Here is a 21,583-nt window from a genome sequence, read left to right as displayed (position 1 = left end):
ATTAAAGAAACCTAGAGAAAGACCAACTGTAGTACCAGGATACAGTAATAAAAATCATCGAGACATGGTATTGGCTAATGTTTCTTTGGTTATCCTACTTTGACAAAACTAATTTCACCGATTTTTCTCTGTAGCCTAGAAAATTGAAATATATTGGATTCATTTACATGGAATCTCCTCTTTAGATGTGTGCTCCAATGAAGATCTCCCTGAAGTCGAGCTGGTGAGCCTGCTAGAAGAACAGCTACCCCAGTATAAGCTAAGAGTGGACTCTCTCTTTCTATATGAAAATCAAGACTGGACTCAGTCCGCACGCCAGCAGCAACATGGATCTGATGCCCTCTCTCCAGTCCTTGCTGAAGAGACTTTCCGTTATATGAGTGAGTATTTTTGAGTTTGTCCATTGAACTAAAGATCGTGAATATCTTGGTGTTGACTTTTAAAACATTTGACATCCCTAGCCATTGTTCAGTTTGTACCTACTTTAACTTGAACTGATTTAACAACATGAAGAGATGTTATGTCTGAATGCAGAAAGTTTCTCATTCTTAAGACTCTGGGTGTCCAGGGTTGCAAGCATACTCAGAGGTTTCCATTTCTCTCATCTTTTACTTGATACTTTCCTCCAACTGTGTAGAAAAGGGAACTTAAAAAAAAAAAAGTAGTGAAAGTATTTAAAATTTAATATGCCTTTATATTTCACAGCATTTATTATCCTAATCCTTCAATATCTTGAGCCATCAGCTTTTTGACTCTTATCTACCCTACTAAACTGATGTAGTCACGGGAACTTGTCAAGTCATTAAGAAACAGAGTTCTTGGGTACGTAAGTAGCTTTAATAATGCCAAGGAGAAATACGTGCACACTATATAGTAATCTTCATCATTTACTTAAGGATTCAGAGAATATTTCAGTGAGAAAGTAAGCCAAATTTGTCCTGAAAATAGGTCTGTTTTACACCACACTCTTTAAAAATGACAAAATTAAATAGGACACTTTTTAAACTTTCAAGTATGGAGAACTTTTTTGCTTTTGACCTTATTCCAAAAATCTGCATTCAGGCTGAGCTTACTTTTTCAAAATTCATTCACTATAAAGATGTATGCATAGTAGCTGTTAGAATATATAATAATTCTATAAGTTCAATATTGATATATTTATAAAATTATTTTCATTTGAATTAGATATGAGATTGCATTAGGTCCTAGATATTTTCCCAGTGAGTGCTTCAGTGTTTTTAAAGATTCTAGCTGGAGAGTGATTGTTGTGAAATTCTCATTTTCATAGTAATCATTAACTTTTAATGGTACTTTCCTATAACCAGATTACTTACTGCTCAGAAAAAGAATTGTAAACATTGTTTAAACTTGAATTAGGAACTCAAATAAAACTGTATTTCTGTCCTCAACAATTCTTTTAAGTAGCTGAATATTAAATTAGGGCCCTTAAGATTTTCTTTTTTTTTTTTTTTTAACATCTTTATTGGAGTATAATTGCTTTACAATGGTGTGTCAGTTTCTGCTTTATAACAAAGTGAATCAGTTATGCATATACATATGTTCCCATATCTCTTCCCTCTTGCATCTCCCTCCCTCCCGCCCTCCCTATCCCACACCTCTCGGAGGTCACAAAGCACAGAGCTGATCTCCCTGTGCTATGCGGTTGCTTCCCACTAGCTATCTATTTTACGTTTGGTAGTGTATATATGTCCATGCCACTCTCTCACCCTGTCACAGCTTACCCTTGCCCCTCCGCATATCCTCAAGTCCATTCTCTAGTAGGTCTGTGTCTTTATTCCCATCTTGCCACTAGGTTCTTCATGGCTTTTTTTTTTTTTCCTTAGATTCCATATATATATGTGTTAGCAAACTGTATTTGTTTTTCTCTTTCTGACTTACTTCACTCTGCATGACAGACTCTAACTCCATCCACCTCACTACAAATAACTCCATTTCGTTTCTTTTTATGGCTGAGTAATATTCCATTGTATATATGTGCCACATCTTCTTTATCCATTCATCCGATGATGGACACTTAGGTTGCTTCCATGTCCTGGCTATTGTAAATAGAGCTGCAATGAACATTTTGGTACATGACTCTTTTTTTTTTTTTTTTTTTTTTTAATTTTATTTATTTATTTATTTATTTATGGCTGTGTTGTGTCCTCGTCTCTGTGCGAGGGCCTTCTCCAGTTGCGGCAAGCGGGGGCCACTCCTCATCGCGGTGCGCAGGCCTCTCACCATCGCGGCCTCTCTTGTTGCGGAGCACAGGCCCCAGACGCGCAGGCCCAGCAATTGCGGCTCACGGGCCCAGCCGCTCTGCGGCATGTGGGATCCTCCCAGACCAGGGCTCGAACCCGTGTCCCCTGCACTGGCAGGCGGACCCCCAACCACTGCGCCACCAGGGAAGCCCCACATGACTCTTTTTGAATTATGGTTTTCTCAGGGTATATGCCCAGTAGTGGGATTGCTGGGTCGTATGGTAGTTCTATTTTTAGTTTTGTAAGGAACCTCCATACTGTTCTCCATAGTGGCTGTATCAATTTACATTCCCACCAACAGTGTAAGAGTGTTCCCTTTTCTCCACACCCTCTCCAGCATTTATTGTTTCTAGATTTTTTGATGATGGCCATTCTGACCGGTGTGAGATGATATCTCATTGTAGTTTTGATTTGCATTTCTCTAATGATTAATGATGTTGAGCATTCTTTCATGTGTCTGTTGGCAATCTGTATATCTTCTTTGGAGAAATGTCTATTTAGGTCTTCTGCGCATTTTTGGATTGGGTTGTTTGTTTTTTTGTTATTGAGCTGCATGAGCTGCTTGTAAATCTTGGAGATTAATCCTTTGTCAGTTGCTTCATTTGCAAATATTTTCTCCCATTCTGAGGGTTGTCTTTTGGTCTTTTTTTTGGTTTCCTTTGCTGTGCAAAAGCTTTTAACCTTAAGGTTTTCTTAACTTTCTAGTTTGAGAAGTTACTTGCTTGAGATTTTCTAGAAAATGCTTTTTAATAGGAACACTTTTTTATTTCCATTTCCCTTTGTTCCCTGAGTTTTTAGATTTGTGAGAAAATTTCAAACTGAAATTTCATCGGGATAAATTTAGTTTGTCATTATTTTGATAAAGCGGCACAGAAAGTGCCCCTTAGTTTACATGTTCTTTGTCCTATATGCCGCTGCAGGGGACAGTGAGGGAGACTAGCTAGAAAGATGTCTTAGATCATGATTTAATGGAGTTACTTTAAAGATGAATTTTAAATAAAAAGACTGGAAAATAAAAGGTAAACAGATTCTAAAATACTTGGTTTATAGGACTTTACATAAACAAACCGTAGGGTTCAAGGGAGCAATTTAAAACTTGAGATTAATAGGATGTTACAAGATCCATACTTCCAGGATCTGGAAAACTGTCCTATTCCTTTCATCTAATGGTACTATTTTCACTTCAACAATTTGAAAATTAAACTATATATGATACACCTAATATCATGAAGCAAAGAAGCAAGGATCATCATTCATTCACTGATACTTTATCTCTGTACTGTACTTTAATTTCACCATTATTTTAAAAGTATCAATTCTTTGGGTTAACAGTTCACTCAAATATAAATAAACTTCATTATGAATTTCTATCTTATGAATGTAAAAGATAAGTGATTTACTTTGTTTAGCAAATTGACCAAGATTTTAAAATCACGGGGACTTCTCTGGTAGCACAGTGGTTAAGACTCCTCCTGCCAATGCAGGGGACAAGGGTTCGATCCCTGGTCCAGGAAGATCCCACATGCCACGGAGCGACTAAGCCCGTGCACCACAACTACTGAGCCCTTGTGCTGCAACTACTGAAGCCTGTGCACCTAGAGACCGTGCTCTGCAACAAGAGAAGCCACCGCAAAGAGAAGCCTGTGCACCGCAACGAGGAGTAGCCCCCGCTCACCACAACTAGAGAAAGCCTGCACACAGCAACAAAGATCCAACGCAGCCAAAACTAAATAAAAATTAAAAAAAAAAAAAAAAGAACTTTAAAAAGCATGATACAAACCATTCTCTTTCCCTTTCCCACAGTTTTCTATCCCCTTGAGATGTCAAGATTTGTGGTTTAGAATAGTTACTACAGACCCTGGCAAGCCATCCTAGGGTTCAGCTCCCTGGTGTTGTTTCAGCCCCTTCTTATCCTGACTTACCTCACATGCCAGTAGATACTCATGCTCATTAAAATGAATTATAACAGCTAATAAAAAGAGGTGGCACAGGCAGAGGCACTTTCTCTCTTATATAACACAAAGAAATTGAAAGAGCCATGAGAAGAAAATAAAGAAATTTGGAAGGAAACATGGGCAAGGTTTTGGGATGGGAACATATCTCACATGAATAAACGGACACTGGTTGTTCTTTGAAGCCCCTACCAAACCAGAAAGAGATTGCTCTCAAGTGTTTTATTTTAAAAGTAAACAATGGGTGGGTCCAAAAAAGTAATTCCCTCCTAGTCCCTGCCTTACACACACAAAGTTTAAGATACTCAAAGAATGTTTTGCATGCAGGGTTTTCTTAATTTTATTAAGAGAGAGCCCCACAGTGACATGGGGCAAGCAGTGCGATCAAATCACACTGTGACAGAAAGTACCATTTGTTCGTGTGAAGGCTAAAAATAGAAACCCGATCTGCCTTTCAGGGTATTTTTTATTTGGGAGTAAGGGATCACCTGTACCACTTCCTAATGCATAAGAAAAAGGTGGGTGGTTATATAAGTTGTAATTAAGGCATCAGTATCACTTGGTACTTGTTAGAAACACAGATCCTTGTGCTACCATCCCAGATCTACTGATTCAGAAACTCTGGGGGTGCGGCCCGTCTGTTTTAACAAGTCCTCCTGATGGTACTGGTGCACACTCAGATTTGAGAACCACTGATCTAAAGCTTTGTCACCAAAGTCATATGGCCATTTCACAGTGACATTAATTGGAGAATTTAAGGAATTAGGGAGGGTGTAGAATTTTGCTGAGAAATAGATTGTAGAAATTATTACTTCTGGTTGGTAGTTATACTTTTCCCCAACTCTGCCCTTGAAAATCATTAACCTGTACAAGAAAGGCAAGAAAGGAAATACAACAGATAATGTTCAGGAAGCATTAACCATAAGTCAAGTTGTAGAGGTTAGCAGATTTATAATTCCTCGCAACAAGTTCCACAGAAGAATTAAGCCATATGCCCTAAGACATCTATTGTAGAATGAATTACCTTATCACCTCTACATTATGTACTAGGTAGGTATTATTTGTCGGAGAATTGAGAACATTGTCACTCAAAGCATTATCTATGGGGCTTAATTGTCCCCTGGAACCCTGTTGAGAAAGGCTGTCCTAGACGGTATATATGACCAGCCTCCTTTTTGTTCTGCCTCAGTTCTTTTGAAGGCAGTTTTTTGTATTGGAGAAATGTTCTCTGTATTATAGTAGCAAGAACCACTTCTTTGGGGTTAAAACCTCAAGACCCGTCTGTAGTTATTAGGAGCTATTCTAGCTTTTACTCTGCCATGTGAACTGTGTGTTTCATTTTTGTTTTTTGTTGTTTTGCTTTTGTTTTTTGGTGTGGGAAGTTTGGAGAGTGATGAAAGATTAGAAGTCTTTTAAAAATTAGGTAATTGTGGTAAAAACTCTAGACCTTGAAAAAGGACATATGAAAGAACTATTCAAGAACCATCTCATATAAATAACAGGGATATCAAAATGGATTAACATTGGCATTTTCCATCCTGAAAATGATTGGGGGATGGTTGATGTGAAATTATGCAGATATAACATAGAGTAAGAATTAGTGAAGTGCTTATATATATCTCCCCATGTTTTTTCAGGAATATTAGATTCTCCAAATATTAAACAAAAATGTTGAACATTAACTAACAACCTTCAGAAACCAAAAATGTTCTGTACAAATGTTTATTTTCTCCCTGATATATAATTTGTTCTTAGAGAGTTAGAAAGTTCATGTCTGGAAACAAGCAAGGAGCATTGGTAATTTCTGTACCATTTAACATATTTTATTTTAACCTCTGAGAACTGAAGGGAAAATAGGATTTGATAGAATTACAATAAAGTCAGCCTGCTTGGCCCTGAATTCTTGGTTACAGAATTACAGTGAAGAAATAGTCTATCGCTTTGGAAGCATTTAATCACAATGCCTAAATACCAAGAGAATACTTAAGAGCTTTGCCCTGAGTACTTTTGGAATCATCCCAAGCAGCCTATCTTTATCAGGAATATTGTGTTAAAGAAGAGAAGACAGAACTGATTAGGCTGCAGAGAGGAATCCTTTGTGTTCCTCTATGCTTTGTGTTCCTCTATCAATTGAGCAACTCGGTGCAGTTGAGGTGGCCCAGGCTTTGGGGCTTGGTGGTCTATAGACTGTTTCACTTAAAACATAAGAATTGGAGAATTCGGGTTGCATTATCTAACTTCTTTGCCGTAATAAATATTTAAGCATTTGAAAATTCATTTTTCCTTTTTGAAACCTCTTAACAAGAGCTGCTACTTTTTGATTGCAAAGATAACATTTGTTCTTCATGGAAAATTAGCAAAAAACTGAACAGAAAACAACAGATCAACCATAACCCCTACTCAGAGATAACCACTATTAACATTTTGATTTATAGCCTTCCAGCCTCTCTTGTGTATAGACATGTATAGATATGCCAATACGTTAAAAACAAAAATGGTACCTATGTTGTTTTATAACTTGTGTTCACAGATAAATAGTCTAATATTTCAAAAGATAAAAGCCTTTTGATCTTGGTGGGACTGTGGTAGAAACAGCAACATGGTGCAAAGAGCCCATTCCCATCACTGAGAATGAGCAGACCCAAGTTTTTTCTTATGACCTTGTGAGACAGGAGTTGTTATCACCTCATTATTATTATCTTGGCTTTGCCACTAATAGTTTGCTTTGCCGTCTTGGACATGTCACATAATTCCTCTTAGTCAAGGTTCCTCATATAAGAAAATGAGATCATTAAACTAGGTAACTTCTTAAGGTTCAGCTTTAAATTGTCAGACTATGACAGATGGTAAGCATTTATGGGAAATATATTTTAGTTTCTCCTCACTAAAACATCTCTTTCATCATGTGTGACTGGTACCTCACAGCGTTTTATTACATCCTTAATTTACTGGTTTGACTTCAGATTAAATTTGCCACTTCATCTTCAACTCTTTCTTGTCAGTTGTATAATATAAGCCATGTCATTTACTTTCTATTTTTTAATTTTTTTAAGTATTTATTTATTTATTTATGGCTGTGTTGGGTCTTCGTTTCTGCGTGAGGGCTTCCTCCAGTTGCGGCAAGCGGGGGCCACTCTTCATCGCGGTGCGCGGGCCTCTCACTGTTGCGGCCTCTCTTGTTGCGGAGCACAGGCTCCAGACGCGCAGGCTCAGTAATTGTGGCTCATGGGCCCAGCCGCGCCGCGGCACGTGGGATCTTCCCAGACCAGGGCTCGAACCCGTGTCCCATGCATCGGCAGGCAGACTCTCAAGCACTGCGCCACCAGGGAAGCCCTCATTTACTTTTTAAATTAGTTGTATAAAAACTTTTTAACTGAGTCTCCAGGGTTGCTGGTTCTTGCTTTGAGTGTTAACCCTGGATCAGTAGTTTTCATCCCTAGTTTCACATCAGAACATCTGGCATATTTTACATACTACCTGTGCCCTGGACTTCCTCCAAATGCATTAAATTAGAATCTGGAGTTGAGACCCACTGCCCTGCGTTACATTTGTTTTTGCAACAATTGGCTAGTTTTCTGTAGTTTAGAGTGTAGGTATATAGACTTGATTTTTTTCCCGTGTATTATTGAGACGAGCAGTAGAAGAGACCACACACTGTTAGTATCTGCCTTAATTTTTAATCCTTTGTTCCTGCTATGCTACCAAGTTAAATTGTGAAGATTCCTGGCTCAGAAGCCTATTTCCCTTATCCCTGAGTTAAATTATAGTTTAATTTATACTTATAAATAAAAATCCTCTACTTGTAAATAAAAATTCTTTTGGAGTAAAAATGTTTCTCTCTAGTGTGTTTGTTTTTGTTTTTGTTGTTTTTAGTTTTCTTATTTTCAATTTAAAACTTTTTCAGCTATCTCCTAACACTATCAGCCCAGCACTTTGTTTTACTTTTAGCTAGAAGTGAGACTATCATTAATAATTAAGCTCTGGGTAATTCCTAGTTTCATATTTTTAATTTTTATTTTTTTATATTTATTTATTTTTTATTTATTTTATTTTTTTTGGTTGCGCCGGGTCTTAGTTGCAGCAGGCAGGCTCCTTAGTTGCGGCTCACGGGCTCCTTAGTTGCAGCTCGCTGGCTCCTTAGTTGCAGCACATGTGCTCCTTAGTTGTGTCACATGTGCTCCTTAGTTGTGGCCAGCGGGCTCCTTAGTTGCTCATGCACATGGGATCTAGTTCCCTGACCAGGGATCGAACCTGCGTCCCCTGCATTGGAAGGCAGATTCTTAACCACTGCGCCACCAGGCAAGTCCCAATTCCCAGTTTCATTTTAAGCAGTGGTGCTAAGAAGAAAAATTAAAAGCTCAGATTAAAGTAAAATCTATCTAATGGTGTCTTTTGAGCAACCTTAAGTGTTAAGATGGGACTAAAGAAGTATAGATGACTTAAATCATAGTTTCTGCTGCCAACTCAGTGCATTATTTACAGAGAATTTTAAATCAGGGCTGTTTCATACATACCAGTTGTGTTTAAAGAGTATAGCTATAAATAGTTATATGATACTTAGCAGTTTACTAAATACTACTTAGTAGATTATCATATTTGAACCTCCTAATGACCTTGTGAGAGGTTGTCATCTTCATATTATAAATGTGGAATCTGAATCTCAGAAGGGGTGACTTGTTCAAGCTCACTCAAATATGTGAATTCAGCTTTTCTGCTTCAAACCTCTGATTTTTCACACTTCAAGGCAAACTAATTTTAAAATCAGTCTAAGTCAAACACAAGTCTGTTTCATGTAATGCACTCCAAAGTCAAAAGATCCCTCTTTTATTATGCATCATTAGCTTAAAGAGGTATTGCTTATTGTGATTGTGGAATCATTAGGATCATATCTGTTCTTTTCTTTGGAGCTAAATTAGTCAAGTGCAGTTCCTGAATTTATGGAGTGCCAGAAATAGTGGGTTTGAGTTATGCAAGGAATACTATAGTATACAGTTTAGTTTATAGCAAAGACCTACATATGGTGAAGCTTATCATAAAGAAAAAGGGGTTTTAATTAAGCTAAAAAGTGTTACGGTTCATAATAGAATTATAAGAAGTCCTACAAGTCCTATTCCTTGTTTATTGATATTAGCTCACATGACAGGTGATCATAGATGTTCAAGATAATCACAACAGAATTCTAATTAAATTCCTTTATACATAACTCCTCGTGAACTCGCCCCTCAATAACTTTAATTTAGATTAGGATGTAAAACAATTGGTGATTCAATTCATTCTCCAGGCCCACATTCTCTAGTGTGAGTGAACCAAAGTTCCAATCTTATTTTTTTAATTAATTAATTTATTTATTTATTTTTGGCTGCATTGGGTCTTCGTTGCTGCACGCAGGCTTCCTCTAGTTGTGGCGAGCGGGGGCTACTCTTCATTGTACACAGGCTTATTGTGGTGGCTTCTTGTTGCAGAGCATGGGCTCTAGGCGCATGGGCTTTAGTAGTTGTGGCGCACAGGCTTAGTTGCTCTGCGGCATGTGGGCTCTTCCTGGACCAGAGCTTGAACCCATGTCCCCTGCATTGACAGGCGGATTCTTAACCACTGCGTTACCAGGGAAGTCCCCAAAGTTCCAGTCTCACCAAGGGAAGAGGAGACAGTCAGGAGGTAGCTGCCTTGTGATCATTTGATACTTTCTTAATTTATTGTATGATGTACATTTTGTTTGTAGTAATTGGTCTATTTCCTGAGTGTCTAACACATGAAATATTTCTTTCCCTTTTCTTTTTTTACCTATTTTTTTATTCGGAATGGCTTTTTGTAAAAGCTCGGGTTGTTTGTTGTGTTGTTCTCTTTCAATTCTTATGACTGTTTAAAACTTTGTGTTATTTCTATATCCTATAAACAGTTGTTTTTAACTCTCTTAGTTCTAGGCACAGACAGGGTGGAGCAGATGACCAAAACTTACAATGACATCGACATGGTTACACATCTCCTGGCAGAGGTAGGAATATGTCTTTTTTCTCCAGTACAAAAAGTTAAAACTTGAAGATCATTTAGAATCTATCAAATTTGCATATCAATGAAAAGTGATAATGTCTTTGCTCTAGGTTGTTCTGTGTGAGGTTGTTACAGATAGAACAACTGGTATACCAACTGGCATTCCAAAGTAGAATGGCTCCTGAAGTTTATTGTTATGAAATTGTAGAGGGCTTAATTTTTTGTTGTGTTATAATGGTGCTGGCTGGCTTCTCTGTCCTGGAAAAGCAATCTTTTAAAAAAAATTTTTTTTTAATAAATCCTTGATGTCACTCACCCTGAAACAGAGCTGCCCATTCAAGAAGCAGCTCCATTGCAAATCAACACCAATAGTTTGAAGCATCTTCCCTTTTCTACTTTTATTCAGGCTATTATTTGAGCTCACTTTGTCCATGACATTTTTAGTATATATAGTATATCTCTTCAAAGTGGCAGTCTTAAGAGGTCTCTCCCTATGCTTCAATTTCAGTTGATCTGATGGAAATTTCAGTCTTCCTCTTTGAAATACCCTTCTCCCCACATGCCCCCCTCACCCCCAGCAGCTCCCCAGAATGATTTTGTGTATGCCACTTAGCCTATATTGAAAATGAGGTAAGTGGGCCTTGAAAATTTGGAGATAATCCATCCACCTGTTTTCATGTTGCTGTGGACCAAAAAAATAGAAGCATAATTTTATTTACAGTGATTAATGTAAGTGGAACCCATTCTCATATACTATAAGGCACTCAGATGTATAGTGATAGTTTTCCACCCTACAGAATACAATCCTCACCACCACCACGTCGAGGATTCCTATGCCTTGCTAAGTATCACCATCTACCCAGAAAGAGTAACTCTTGCCATGCTTGACTTTTCTGTAGGCTTCCCTGCATCATTACCACCAGTTTCTTCAGACTCCCTTCTTCTCTACACTCTAAGAAGAACACTATAGCCTCAAAATGTCCAGTCTATTATATCCCCTATTTTATTTCACATCATGATTCTTATACCAGTTGACAATAGGGCTCTTGATTATGCTTTCCTCAAAGCCTCTGGCTCTGAATGCATATAAGCTTTGCCCTAATTGGAACTGTATTCAACATGCCTACTGTATCATTACCATGCTTAATAGACAAATGCATTCAACAAATATTTATTTGGCTTTTACTATGTGTCAGGCCCTGTCCTCATTTTTAAAGACTGTATTGATTTTGTAAGTCCATAAAGTCATAAGCTGAAAGGTTGGGTTGCTGGATCCTAACTAATGGGGTGATCAATAAATCTCACTTGATATCAAGAAATGCCCTCTTGCATTTATAACTATGATGGTCATCCATTTGACTAACGTATATTAAACACCATTTGTGTGTCAGGCCCTGTATTCATTTGTATATCTGGGCATTAAAATGGATCTTGATGCTTTCTAGGACATTGCTTTTGAGTTTAGCAAAAATGACTGCAGAATTTTAAACTACCACTTAATTTTATTTGTACTCAAAGAAAAGATGTATTTGGCATTTTAACAGAGGGATCGTGATCTGGAGCTAGCTGCTCGAATTGGACAAGCTCTCTTAAAGCGGAACCATGCCTTGTCTGAGCACAATGAAGCCCTCGAGGAGCAATTGGGACAAGCCTTTGATCAAGTAAGTCTTGGATCAAGTATTTGCAGCATGAAGCAATTAGGTCTTGGGAAATGGAGAATTTATTTTCCTGGGTGCCCCTGAAGTGATGACAATAGTATCCATTGAACTAACCAGTAGAGAAATTAAGTGTTATTGTACAGAGGAGTACTCATGTGACTCTACCTTAGTCAATATAAAAGCCTGTATTCAGTACCTACAGTACTTGTGGCATCCTGCTTAGATTCTAACACTTTATCCTTACTCCTTTCTGTAGACTTTTTGTGTGATCTTATCTTAAACTTATTTTTTAAAAGTGTACCCCCAAATAATAGATACCCAAAGGAAGTATCTTTATTCAGAAACCCAAACAAAAGGAGAAAAGAAAAGGAAAAGAAATTTTTGAAAATATATTTATCCCATAGCAATAAATATTTTTAGTGAGAACTGATTTTACATTTTAAATCTTCTATAATTTGTTATTATCCGGTCTCATTTATATTTTATAAATCATCATGTTTAATAACATTCAAGCCTTTGTGTTGAAAGTACTTATTCCCTAGAACTAAAGTTGGGAAGTCATGTAGAGTTATGCAGCTTAAAAATACAAACCTTTAGGGTGAGAATTTTTTTTTTTTTTGACATATATTAAGAGATTTAATGCACAGAATCTGCATATACAACTGTGGAAGATGGCAAGTCTGAAATCCACAGGGTAGATCTTCAGGAAGGGCAGGCTGATGCTCCAGTCAATAGGCAGAACTTCTTCCTCAGGGACACCCCGGTTCTCTTCTTTTTTTTTTTTTTTTCACACACACACACACTGTATTTTACTTTTACAAGAGATAAATAGACTGACACCAAGCATTGTACATGGATGACCACAACAAAAGCAACAATGATTGCAATTACCAAACATGAAACACACTCATACTATGTCATAATATTGACATTCAGTCCAGTAATCCTCCACTGTAGCAGCTCCTTTACTTCGCAGTGAAAATTGATTTGTATATTCTTTGCCTCTGAGTCCTTGTGGGATTTTTTTTTTTTTAATTCAAACAGAAAGTCACAAAAGTTATACTCATCCTCATCAGTTCACTCAGTCCCGTGTAATTAATTTTTTTTTTCATCTTGATCTTTTGTTAGCACTTTTATGAGTTCATCAGTTTTTCATTAGAGTTCTGAAAATGCTTATTCATTCAGTTCAGCAGTACAGTCAGTTACCAGAAACCTGTACTTGTCAGAGTCTTTTCCATGAATTTCTTGAAGATGAAACCCTTTTATAGGAACATATTTGCAAAAGCATCAGAGTACACCCAGAACTGTCTGTACATGACAAAAGACTTAAAAATGACCACGGTTAAAGATTTGATGAAAGTTCATAATAATGCAGTTGACAAGAAAATTAGTTATTTCTGAGATATACATTTTAAAGTAATAACTAGGATTATGACTTATAACATTATACCAGAACATATGAGATTTTTAGAAATTTCATGTAATGTCTGAAACATTTATATTAATATATTTCCATACAAATAACCCAATGAAAGTTTAGTATTAGTTGTTTTGTTTGTTTTTTTATACTGCAGGTTCTTATTAGTCATCAATTTTATACACATCAGTGTATACATGTCAATAGGATGAGAATTTGAAGTAAGGTTCTATTCTGATACTTTGAAGTTTCTTCCATTTTGTTTTGTTTTGAACTGTGAATGTATCATCTTATGTGAAATTTTCCTCCTATATTCCTATTATATAGAATATGGAAATTGGCTTTTCTTTTCACCTAGTATAGAAAAAGATGTATTTGTTGAGTTAATGCTCTAAAATTATAGCTTAGGAAGTATCTGAGGTTTGTTACTCTCTTTGTAGCCCTTGTTACTTTAGTCAGTAAAACCTAACAGCTGATTTTATGACTTTGTTGTATGGTGAGAAACAATTGCTCCATGAATTAGAAGCTATATTACTTGTAAATAGTGCAAAATAAAGACTATCTTGTAAATCAAGCCCTTTTGATGTACAGGTTAATCAACTGCAGCATGAGCTGTCCAAGAAAGATGAGTTACTTCGAATTGTCTCCATTGCTTCTGAAGAGAGTGAAACTGATTCCAGCTGCTCTACACCTCTTCGCTTCAACGAGTCCTTTAGCTTATCTCAAGGTTTGCTGCAGTTGGACATGCTGCAAGAAAAGCTCAAGGAACTGGAAGAAGAGAATATGGTTCTTCGATCCAAGGTACGGTCAACTTAATTCTCACTCTCCTTTACCTTAAAGGCTATAAGGTTTAGGTCCAGGTAGTATTGAGGTGAAATATGGCATAACTAAGGATTTGCTATTGACATTCCAGTGGGGGGGGGGTGGGTGACAGCCAAGGCACAGGTGTTTGCCTTCCATTGGTACTTAGATCCCACTGAAAAGTGGATAATAGCAAGCTGACAGGTGAAATAGAGAAAGCCACAGCATAGAATATATAGCTTGTGGAGTTTACACAAATAACTAAATAATTACAACTAAGTTAAGAACTATATTGGAAAACTACAGTGTTTCATGAGCTTATATAATGGGGGGTTGGGGAATGGGTCAAAGAAGTCCTACTTAAACATGTGACATTTTAGCTGAGGCTAAGGGTTAGCCTATCAGAGATATATGTAGTGGAGGGGAGGGGTTGGGGTGAGGATGAGTAGACATGTGAAAAGGCCCTGAGAGGAATAAGGGGGAGATGTTTGTCATGTCCTTTTCCATGGTCTTTATTTTATGATAGATAAAGCTTTATGAGTTTTTGTTTTCCTTTGTAAGTGATGAACTTTTATCTTTAAATAAGTAGTAAAGTTTTTTTAGTTAATACTATAAAATCATTAGAAGATATTATCACATATTGATTTTTTTTTTCTTTCTTGAAGGCTTGTCACATAAAGACAGAAACGATTACCTATGAAGAGAAGGAACAACAGCTTGTCAGTGATTGTGTTAAAGAACTTCGTAAGTGTTAATGTATTCTGTTTTATAGCCTTTGGGCAATTCTTTGGTAGGATATCACTAACTCAGAAATTAGATCAATGGTTTCAATAGAAGCATCTCAAGAAACAATTTTAAATAATTGCTGAAAATCTTGGACTATCACATTGAGCCCACAACTCTAAATAAAGTACCATATGTACTTTTAAGAAATATCTTTGTTTCAAATTGTCATCATCGTTAAATAAAGACCTATATTTCTACCCATTATAGCATGTTAGAATGAAAGTAACCAAAGCTCTTATTTTGTTGATGAGGAAATAGCCCTACAGAGAATATGATTTGCCAAAGTCAGAAAACTGATTAATAGCAAAACTAGAGCTTAAATGATGGTGTAAAATGTAACATTCAATGAGTATTTGTTAAATGCCAGCTCTGTCTCTATAAAGGAACATATTTTACTTTCATGTATTGTTAGCTAAAATTTTTAAAAAATAAATGAGTTGGAAAAAGATCAGCTTTACTAGAGAAGAAATTTTAATCTCTTTATAAATATTGATATATAGCCTTTTATGTTGAAAGAGAAGGTATGATAACAACATATCAGATCATTTGAGCTGTGGGCTTCAGAATGTGGTACCTTGCCCAGAATATTAGCAAACCAGAGGAATGTAAATTGAATCTTCTCCATCAACACTATCATTACCCACCTTTTACACTTTAAAAACAAAGAGCAATGATTTACCTAAGAGCCTGGATTCTGGTCTCCTGTCTCCTTATTGCCATCCTTTGAATTGCTATAGACTTTCCATCGATTTAAAAATAGTTTTATATAACACTTAGAAATAGCTTTGCCACTTGTGTTTAGATGTCAACATTTTTATATGAAACAAAGATTTATTTCCCCAATGGAATTCTAAAGCATGCAAGAATGCTGCATTGTAAGAATTGCTTGCTTTAGAGGCCCTACTCAGTTTGCTGGGTATCCCAGAAGGTCTCTCCTACAGAAGCATCTCAGTAGCTTTTACAGATTGTGACTGTTCCATTCTGGAAATATTCCTTTGTTAGATTTGTTAAGTTTGATTTTCATTTCTTTTGGGATCTTATTTACATTCCTGAAGAGTTTTCAAAGACATAAAATGTCTTGGCCCTTGCAAAGATATATAATTCACCTATCTCTTTTCAACCTTCTTGTCCTTCATAAAGAAAAAGATTGAGGCAGAATCTTTAGCTTGCTTGCCTTTACAAGTTATCTCTTTTTAGCTTCAGTGCCTCCTATTAAATTCCCAGCATTAGTCTATTTCAGAAGAACCTTTAATTTTCTCTATTGGGTTATCCAGGTTTATTATTTTAAATTTATGTTAGAGAAAAATCAATTCGTGATAGTCCAGTGCTTGTTACAAAACAGGATTTGGCCCACGGGCCATAGTTTACCAACCTCTGCCCTACATTTATATTAATTTTAAGTTTTTTATTTTTTTTTCCAGGTGAAACAAATGCTCAGATGTCCAGAATGACTGAAGAATTGTCTGGGAAGAGTGATGAACTGATTCGTTACCAAGAAGAGATTTCCTCTCTCTTGTCTCAGATTGTAGATCTTCAGCACAAACTTAAAGAAGTAGGTTCATTCATTCAACAGATGTTTGTTAAGCACTGACCTAGTACTATGCACTCTGCTAAGTGCTAGATACATTAAGCAAAATAAACATGGTCCCCACCCTTTTACATTGCTTTAGTCTGATTGCTGTTTTAGTCTTCTGTCATGAAATATCATGAATAACTACTTTCAAATCACTATTTCTTTCCATAAAATGGAGTTTGATTTTCCTCAGAAAGTTGTGATGTGAACTACTGACTCATGCTCATTTTCCTCTGAACACCTTGTTGGATTTTGTATTCTGCCCATTTTATTGCATTTATTTGGCTTTTGAAAGGTTAGCTTTTGATAGTCCTCTGGACTATATCCCTGAAATACATTCTTAAGATGTCTTAAAAAGAGAGTAACCTGTATTTATATGGGAAGGCTTCACATGTCTCTTTTAATATGTTGTTAGCAAGTGATTGAGAAGGAAGAACTGAGACTTCACCTCCAAGCTTCCAAAGATGCCCAAAGACAACTGACCATGGAGGTAATGAAACCTTCCTTTATGCTGTGTTATATGGGAGGGGAGGAATGAATAGTTCCTTTCTTCTTTGTGAATAAGAATGACTAAAGGTGATAACCAGATTTAAAACAACAACAGAAGATTAAGCTGAAAATTATGAGAGCTAAGAAGTAAAGCTTTTTAAAGATTCTATCTCTAAAATAATAGTAACATGACAACATCCTTCTTGATTAATAGGAAAACCTTGAGTTTATAAGATTCTTTAGGAATATATGACCCTTTTACAGGTCTATGTTAACTAACCCAACAGTTTTTAAAATAAGATAATCTGCATTTTTTAATAAGCACCCCTAGCTCTAGTGATGCTGGTGATCTAGTCCACATAACACACTTAAAGAGATTTTTGAAGTTAAAATGTTCTCTGAAAATTATGTACTCTTTTAACATGCTTGTGTATCTAACTATAAAAAAAATTTTGAAACAAGGGAGAAGAAACTACTTGTTTAGGATGATTGAGCACCCTGACATCTTATGAAATACTTTGTAGACTTGATCTTGTCATTTACAGACTTCAGAGTTCATTCATGTTCATTATGTTTAAAAATATACATATCTAATATTCCACTAAACTAACTTGACCATAGCTATTATACTTCCTCTATAATTTTTTTTTTTAAGGATAGGAAGCATTAAATATTGAATTGACAGTTATGGTTGTCTCAGCTACATTTCACATTTTTAGGAAATCATGCATATATATAATTCTGGCCAAGACACCCCTAAACCTGGCAGTTTGAAATATATATACTTTCCTTGCTTAGTCTGTTTCAGAGTCTTTGTATTAAATTTAAATTCATAAAATTAGTCCTCTGGATAAAATTTAAACTTATCCCAATGGGATTTTTTCCCCATTGTCATCTTTGAGAATATAATAAGGAACACTAATTGCCATCCTATCTTTCAGCTGCATGAGTTACAAGACAGGAATATGGAGTGTCTGGGAATGTTACATGAATCCCACGAAGAAATAAAGGAACTTCGGAATAGATCTGGCCCTGCTGCTCATCTCTACTTCTCCCAGCCGTACGGAGTTTTTTCTGGGGTAAGGAACTGAGAAAGAAACTTAAGATTAGATGGTCCTGAGAGTAATATGGTTTCTAATGGTGTAAAGCATCTTGAGAAGAGATAACATGGTTTGTCCTTGTTAATTGAATTTAATTATTGATTTAGGCCTTCATTTGCATATCTGTATCTACCTTAATACTCTTATTTATTGTAGCCTTCCTTCTAACAGTTGACCTTCCAGATTTATTGTATGAGATGAACCCTAAGGAAATTAAGTTTAGGTCTGTGTCCCATAGAGTTACTTAAACTTCAGTCATCCTCCTTACCCTAATCCCACCACATACCACTTATTCGAACAGTGCTCTGAACATCTAAAACCTCTTTTAACAGATCTTGAGTTTCTTGCTATATTTAACTTCAGTTAGAGTGTAAGCCCCATGAGAGCAGGAATCATATCGATTTGATTCCTCAATAAACAATCTTTTTTTTTGAAATAAATAAATTAATGAAAACTTCTGAGTTTATTCCCGAATTTGTAATGTTGGTTCAAAGAGTTATTTTAATAATCTAGTTCTTAAACACTTACATGCAGTCCTGTGAAATTTTTTAAAAGACTGAAACTATAAATTATAATAGATTTTCTAGAGAATATTGGGGCAGAATATTTTTTAATTTTGAGGTAATTTTAAACTTAGGATAATGTTCCAACAATAGTACAAAAAACTCATATATCCTTCATCTAGATTTCTCAAATTTAATATTTTACTACATTTGCCATATTGTTCTCTTTTTTTTTCTGGACCATTTAACAGTAAGTTGCAGATAACCCTATTACCCCTTAATAATTCTGTGTGTATTTATTAAAAACAAGGATGCTCTCAAGGACATTCTCCTACATGACCACATATAACCATCAACTTCTGGATATTGACATTGATGCAATACTATCACTGTCTCATCCACAGAACCCATTTAAATTTTGCCAGTTGTCCCAACAGTGACCTTTGAAGGATACATTGCATTTGGTTGTTTCAGTCGGGGACAGCTCTTCTGTCTTTGTTTTGTCCTTCATGACCTTTGTAGAATGTCCTCAGTTTGTGTTTGTCTGTTGTTTCCCCACAATTAGATTTAGGTAATGCATTTTCAGCAGAAATAACGCCATGTTCTTCTCAGAACGTTGTATTGGAAGGCACACATTGTCTCTTTTTCCCATTACTGATGATGTTAATTAACTTTGATTGCTTGGTTAAGGTAGTATCTGCCAGTTTTTTCCACTGTAAAGTTAATCATTGTTAATAGTTAATTGAATTAATGTTACTAAATTAACTTTGCATTGATGAAAATTGTCGGATACTACCTTAACCAAGTGATCAAAATTACTATTTTTGGGGTGATACTTTGAGACTGTTTAAATATTCTGTTCCTCATCAAGCCTTTACACACTGGTTTTAGCACCCATTGATGGGGGTGTGTCTGACTCAGTTATTACTATGATAATTGCCAATGGTGACTTTTTAATTCCATCATTTTTTCAACTTTTTTTAATTGGCATTCTTTTATGAATTAGAGCTTTTCTGTGTCATTTATTTATTCATTTGTTCATTTGGTTATGTCAGTATAGACTCAGGGATTCCTATTTTAATCAGTGGATTATAATCCATTGTTACTATTTTTTATTTTGATACTTAAATTGTCCCAGATACGGCCAGTGGGATCTCCTTCAAGCTCCTCTTGCCCTTTCCCTGGCCCAGTCCTGGGATCAGCCATTCTCCAAGGAGCTCTGGTTATTTTTAATGAGAAATGATATTTAGCATCCAAAATCTGGGTGCTAGGTATCCAATGCCACTAGAGTACCATTGCTTTGAGGTCCTCTCAACAGATAGAGCTAGGAAGTATGTGTAGGTTCATATACACCCACATAAACACGTCTATATCTATCTTTACATTCATACCTATGTTTATATGTATATTTAAAATCATGAGTTCACACCAGTACCTCCAATTCTAGTCACTGTTAGCGCAGCCCCACTGAGCATGACACCCATGCTAGTTGAATCTTCATCCCTGACCAGGGGAAGGGGAAGCTTACTTATTTTTCTTTAACAATTTTTTATATTATAAAAGCTTTACATGTTTATTATAGAAAAGTTAGAAATTACAGAGAAGCAAAAAGAAATTGCTAAATACCATCAAATCCTGACCTCCACAGAATCACTATTAACATCTTGGTTTATAGCCTTTCAAACCTTTTATTTTTGTGTGTCTGCATATGTAATACTTTTATTTATCATAATTGGTTTTTCCCACTGCTTTCTTGTAAAAATATATCATGAAAAAGTAGTTGGTTCTTGTTCAAAAGTTACATTTCCAGAATGTCTCTTTTCTTCCCCTGCATTTTAGCCTGTGACTGTTTTCTTTTATTATAACACCAAAAGTATTGGATTCTGGAAACTCTGTTAAATAATTTAAAGATAGTTTATTTCTCCTAACAGGCTTCTTAGATAATCACTGTTAGTAACATAAAACCCTTTTTCTTAGGAATCTCTGGCAGCTGAGATTGAGGGGACCATGCGTAAGAAGTTGAGTTTGGACGAGGAATCTTCTCTCTTTAAACAAAAGTAAGTTCAGATCACATGTGTTGTTACTCAACCATTGGGATGGAAATTAAACAGAAGCCATAATCCATAGTGATTGGTATTATGAGATTCAGTAGTAAATCTGCTTACTATTCAGTTTTTTCCTCGTAGTGCTCACATCTGTGAGAGCATTCTCTTGTTCTGAAATTTATTTTCTAATAATTTCTCCAAAACTTCAGAGGCTTTGCAGGGTGGCTTTATTTTTAATTAACTGCACTTACATGTCTCTTTTCTAAAGCACTCCAGTGGTAGGCAGTGGCAATAATGAACACTTTTCTTTTGACAGAGCCCAACAAAAACGGGTATTTGATACTGTCAAGGTTGCCAATGACACACGGGGCCGCTCTGTCCCATTCCCAGCTCTGCTACCCATTCCAGGCTCCAACCGTTCAAGTGTCATCATGACAGCAAAACCTTTTGAATCTGGTTTACAACAAACAGAGGACAAAACAATCCAGAAGAGTAACTTGGAGGAAGATCCAGGGTAAGAAACATAGATTCACACACTCAAATTCCAGCATTGCTCTGTGCTGTCCCAAGGAAGTTCTGGAACTGTCAGTTTTCATTCAGTAATGATTCCCTGTATCATTATTTGTTAGATCATTGGACTGAAAAAGTTTAATTAAGTGTATTCAAAATGGAGTTTTCATTGAACTATAAAATTCTTTACTACTTTCGTCTCTGGTTTGGCAAAATTTGAGTCTAAATCTTTGTGTTCAAAGTCAAATTTGTTTGAATCTGTTTGGTCATTGGCAGTTATGCATAGCATTACATGACACTTTCTCATAACCCATGCTCCTAATTTCAGTTGCTTTGGTGCCATTAGGATAAACAATAATCTGGAATACCTATTGAGGAAAACTAGATTGCTCTTAATTTCCTATTTGTTTAAATTTAGATTTTTTTCTGCTCTTTATTAATTCAGTTCATTGAATTTTGTATAACTAGAAATTAAAGAGAATGACTGGAAAGTCCGCTGA

General features: G+C 36.0%; 1 protein-coding gene across 3 annotated transcripts in view; it reads left to right on the top strand.

Moving 5' to 3' along the window:
* TRAK2 (trafficking kinesin protein 2) overlaps positions 1 to 21,583 on the top strand; it is a 64,902-nt gene that overhangs the window by 31,577 nt on the left and 11,742 nt on the right. For 2 of the 3 annotated variants that reach the window (XM_036857600.1, XM_036857599.1), the window contains 11 exons: positions 186 to 380; positions 9,791 to 9,868; positions 10,129 to 10,205; positions 11,746 to 11,862; positions 13,868 to 14,077; positions 14,743 to 14,821; positions 16,285 to 16,415; positions 16,852 to 16,926; positions 17,867 to 18,004; positions 20,506 to 20,585; positions 20,890 to 21,087. In XM_036857600.1, the coding sequence (XP_036713495.1) occupies positions 186 to 380; positions 9,791 to 9,868; positions 10,129 to 10,205; positions 11,746 to 11,862; positions 13,868 to 14,077; positions 14,743 to 14,821; positions 16,285 to 16,415; positions 16,852 to 16,926; positions 17,867 to 18,004; positions 20,506 to 20,585; positions 20,890 to 21,087 (1,378 nt within the window). The remainder of the gene's footprint in view (positions 1 to 185; positions 381 to 9,790; positions 9,869 to 10,128; positions 10,206 to 11,745; positions 11,863 to 13,867; positions 14,078 to 14,742; positions 14,822 to 16,284; positions 16,416 to 16,851; positions 16,927 to 17,866; positions 18,005 to 20,505; positions 20,586 to 20,889; positions 21,088 to 21,583) is intronic. The other variant, XM_036857602.1, reaches the window with a different exon arrangement.

The sequence above is a fragment of the Balaenoptera musculus genome, chromosome 7, assembly GCF_009873245.2.
Source record: "Balaenoptera musculus isolate JJ_BM4_2016_0621 chromosome 7, mBalMus1.pri.v3, whole genome shotgun sequence".
NCBI lineage: Eukaryota > Metazoa > Chordata > Mammalia > Artiodactyla > Balaenopteridae > Balaenoptera > Balaenoptera musculus.
Note: the sequence above shows the minus strand (reverse complement) of the source record. Positions and strands in the feature narration are given on the sequence as shown.